This window comes from Sphaeramia orbicularis, unplaced genomic scaffold (assembly GCF_902148855.1).
Source record: "Sphaeramia orbicularis unplaced genomic scaffold, fSphaOr1.1, whole genome shotgun sequence".
Lineage (NCBI taxonomy): Eukaryota > Metazoa > Chordata > Actinopteri > Kurtiformes > Apogonidae > Sphaeramia > Sphaeramia orbicularis.
The window spans coordinates 30,335-35,000 of NW_021941444.1; the positions used below are offsets into that span (position 1 = coordinate 30,335).

At 37.8% G+C, this 4,666-nt stretch overlaps 1 protein-coding gene across 1 annotated transcript in view; it reads left to right on the forward strand.

Annotated features, from left to right (window-relative positions):
- The first annotated feature begins 609 nt into the window (after positions 1–609).
- LOC115415770 (unconventional myosin-VI-like) overlaps positions 610–4,666 on the forward strand; it is a 36,128-nt gene continuing 32,071 nt past the window's right edge. Inside the window, exons 1-3 of the mRNA XM_030129412.1 lie at positions 610–620; positions 904–1,061; positions 2,779–2,870. Coding sequence (XP_029985272.1) covers positions 610–620; positions 904–1,061; positions 2,779–2,870 — 261 coding nt within the window. The remainder of the gene's footprint in view (positions 621–903; positions 1,062–2,778; positions 2,871–4,666) is intronic.

The window sequence follows — 4,666 nt, forward strand, 5'->3', positions numbered from 1 at the left end:
GGTCACAGACAACACACCATACTGTCCAGAACAGGCATTTACTGAGGACGGAGGTCACAGACAACACACCATACTGTCCAGAACAGGCATTTACTGAGGACGGAGGTCACAGACAACACACCATACTGTCCAGAACAGGCATTTACTGAGGACGGAGGTCACAGACTAACACACCATACTGTCCAGAACAGGCATTTACTGAGGACGGAGGTCACAGACAACACACCATACTGTCCAGAACAGGCATTTACTGAGGACGGAGGTCACAGACAACACACCATACTGTCCAGAACAGGCATTTACTGAGGACGGAGGTCACAGACAACACACCATACTGTCCAAAACAGGCATTTACTGAGGACGGAGGTCACAGACAACACACCATACTGTCCAGAACAGGCATTTACTGAGGACGGAGGTCACAGACAACACACCATACTGTCCAGAACAGGCATTTACTGAGGACGGAGGTCACAGACAACACACCATACTGTCCAGAACAGGCATTTACTGAGGACGGAGGTCACAGACAACACACCATACTGTCCAGAACAGGCAGAACGTTCAGCTTTAAAGAGGGTGGAACTGTGTGAACGCACCGTAACGTCCATGTCCCCAAGGTGTCCCTGAACGCACCATAGTGTCCATGTCCCCAAGGCGTCCCTGAACGCACCATAACGTCCATGTCCCAGTTTGTCTGAATGGACAGTTGATGGTCCTGTTTTCAGAGTTTGTATTTTCACTGAATTTAACTCAGACTTTTACTCTTGGTTTCAGACGCTGTAACTGAACCTTTCACCCTTAAACACTCACAGAAATGCCTTAACACCGTAAACCCATCCTTCTGTGACTCTCAGAGACGTTTACCCTTTTCTTTTTTTGTCTTTCTGTGTTTTTTCACAGAGTTCCGCTCAAAGTCGAGCAGGCGAACAACGCCAGGGACGCGTTGGCGAAGGCGGTCTACAGCCGTCTGTTCGATCACGTGGTCACCAGGGTCAACCAGTGCTTCCCCTTCGACTCCTCCGCCAACTTCATCGGCGTCCTGGACATCGCTGGATTTGGTCAGTACCGCCCACATGTCACTCATACAAATTAATGAATTAATTTTTGTTCATTTTCTTGACTATTTTTTTTTATTTTTGTGCATTTTCTTGCTTATTATCTTAATTTTTCTTCATTTTGTTTATTTTGTTCAATTCGTTGATTGCTTTGTTGATTATTTTGTTAATTTTCTTGGTTACTTTATTAATTTATTTTAATTTTCTTGATTATTTTCTTGATATTTGTGCATTTTCTGGATTATTTTCTTTTTTCTTCATTTTGTTTATTTTGTTCATTTTTTTCAATTTGTTGATTACTTTGTTGATTATTTTATTAATTTTTGTTAATTTTCTTGAGTATTTTAGAATTTTTTTGTTAATTTTCTTGATTATTTTAGTAATTTTTGTTAATTTTCTTGATTGTTTTCATTATTTTTCTTCATTTTGTTTATTTTGTTCGTTTTTGTACAATTTGTTGATTATGTAGTTGATTATTTTGTTCATTTTCTTGATTTTTTTTTTCATTTTCTTGACTATGTTCTTGATTTTTGTGCATTTTCTTGATTAGTTTATTCATTTTTCTTCATTTTGTTTATTTTGTTCATTTTTGTTTAATTTGTTGATTAGTTTGTTCATTTTCTTGATTATTTTGTTAGTTTTTGTTCATTTTATAATTCTATTTTTTTTTAATTTGACCAAACACACACACACACACGCACACACACACACAAGTACATTAACCCATGATGGTATTTGTCATTCACATATGCCAGGATGAAAAAACAAACAAATAAATAAATAAGCAATCTGATTTTAAGTAAAAGGAAAACAAACTAAAGTTTTTTTTCCCATGTAAAATATGCTTTGTATCCATTCCAAACCTGACCTTTAAAGGGTTAAATAAATGCAGTGCAGTGTTTTGGACGGTGAAGGAACATTCTCAGGTGTTCTGAATCCTGTTTCTTTCTTTTCTTTCTGACTCTGAGCGTTTGTATAAACTTAAGTATATGTTGAATGTATTGAATGAATCGTCCTTGACGTGGTCGGAAACAGCTTTTCAATACTCGAACATAAAAATTCATCAGCTTGTGAACTAAACAGTGTCTTCATCGTTGTTACTGTCGGCAGATTCTATTGTACATCAGTTCAGAAACACAAATAAATATGAGGTTTTTCTTCTTTTTTTTTTTCCTTTAGGGAAATTAATTCGACCAGAAGCACAAACGACAAATGAAATTAATTTGTCTTTTTAGTTGTTTTAAAGTGAATTCAAGTGAACTTTGGATTGACACACGCGGCCTCTCCCAGACTCACTTCCTTTACTTTTATTGTTTATTTGACAGGGACATTGAACAGTCACATGACTGCACCAGGGTTAGCATAGAGCTAATTAGCATCTGTAGTCTCTGTGCAGGTAAACAGACAACAATAAATACAGAAAATAAAAACAAGACATGACATAAAACAGATGACAGACAATTTAAAAAACAGGTATGTCCATATAATATAAAGCTAACAATGCAATAATAACTGTATGGTCTAAATAACAGGATAAAAACTCTAATCTGTACAAAGTATAAATAGTGTTAGAGTCTCATTAAAGGTCCTACTGTTGTTAAAACAGCATCTTTAAAGATTCAATAGTGTAAAAATAAGTGGAAAAAGGCACTGAATTCTAGTTACACTTTTGTACAGTTAGTTCAGTTTATATAATGTGGGTTCTTTTTTTTTTTTCTAGAATACTTTGAACACAACAGCTTCGAACAGTTCTGCATCAACTACTGCAACGAGAAACTGCAACAGTTCTTCAACGAACGCATCCTGAAAGAAGTAAGCACCACCCTTAAAACCCTTTATAGAACACACACGTTTATATATATATACACACACACATATATACTGACATACTGTGAAATTCAACGTCCACCCTAGTGTGTTATTGGACGACAGAACACCACCTTAGTACTGTACTGAAATATTTTATGTAGAAAATCAAGGTCAATGAAGTTACCGTATTTGGTTCCTTGCCATTATGTGCCACAAATAAAAGTCCAAGAAAAACACATGTAAGGTGAAAGGAACATAAATGTATATATGGGCCGCATGAAAGCTAAAGGATGTGGGCCCTTTAGAAAATTCAGTACCTTATTGATTCATATGTATTTATATATGGGGGGGTGGGGTGGGGTGTAGGAGCAGCAGTTGTATACGTTGGGGGTGCGGTCCATAACTAACCTAACTAACGCTGGCATAAAGTGAAAGTGACCATAATTGGGCTTTTCTTGTTTCTTTGGCTCAGATAAAGTGTGGTTTTCGGCCGTTTCCTTCTTCACAGGTTGGACTCCAGTCTTCCTCACAGCGTCCTGCTGACGTGGCACCTATCAGCTGATCAGTGACACGTCAGCAGGACCCCCTCCACTGCTGTATGGGCCCCCCACAAACACTGGGCCCCAGGAATTTGGCATGTTTGCCCCCCCTTTACAGCGCCACAGTATATGTATATGTGTATATATATGTTTTAAAAAATGATCAAGGATTCAAAAATCGACATCTCTCCAAACTGTGAACAGACTTTGTCCCAAAGAAGGAACATAAATACTGTGTCGTCTTATTTTAAACTTTAACCCATAACAGGACAATACTCGGAAGACTCTGGAATTAAAAATACATCAATAAATAAAACCTGATAAAGGGTTAAATGGGCGTCGACTAAAACATACAATCATCAGTCGTAAACAAACCAACCCAGACTGAAGTAAACGCAGACGTGGGATGGAAAGTGTTTTTCTGACAAGATGCTGCGTATTATTATTATTATTATTATTATTATTATTATTATTATTATTATTATTATTTTTTTTTTTTTTTTTTTTGTTATTTCAACCTAAACAACCTGAGCTGAGGTCCAAACTGCCACATATTCATGTCGAACATGTTCAGTTTGATTTCTGCCTTTGATGTCGGAGTGTGTTCTGCATCCGCTGATGTTTACGCTAAAACCCTGCGTGATTACGTAAATGAAACACCTTCAGATAACCGCTTCAAATTACACAGTTTGATGTTTGTGCGGACGCATCGTTCCGCTCTCCACCGTCGTCAGCGTCCAAACAAACATTAGTCGACTCCAAAGCAGCTGGATCTGGAAAATAATGACTGTGGTTGTACTTGTGTGAAACCTGAGGTGTTCACCAGGAGAACTGAAAAGCAGCCGCCGCCGCACAGCGCTCTGACCCGCCCTCAGTGTTTATACGTAAAAAATACCACCGCACAGGAAATAAGGGGACCGTTATATGTGCTTCCTCTACGATGAGCTGGAAGTCGTAACGTTTCACCTCTGTAACTTTTTGGGGTAATTATTAATCAGTAATTTAGTCAAAACCACACATTCTTTTACCAGGAAAATAAAAGGTCCTGGGAATGTTGGTGGAAAAGGGGCTGATTAGACTGGATTCAACTGAAACGGCTGAGTTCCTCAAACTGAAACTGAAACTATCGTCGTAAAACTCCTGAAACCAACGGGACTACATTAAAATATGTCATAATTAAGTGTTGGACTTTGATTGAGGTCATTTTTCCTCGAACAAATGTTTTTTAAAGTAGGTTTTAAATGAGCTGTTAAAGGTCAC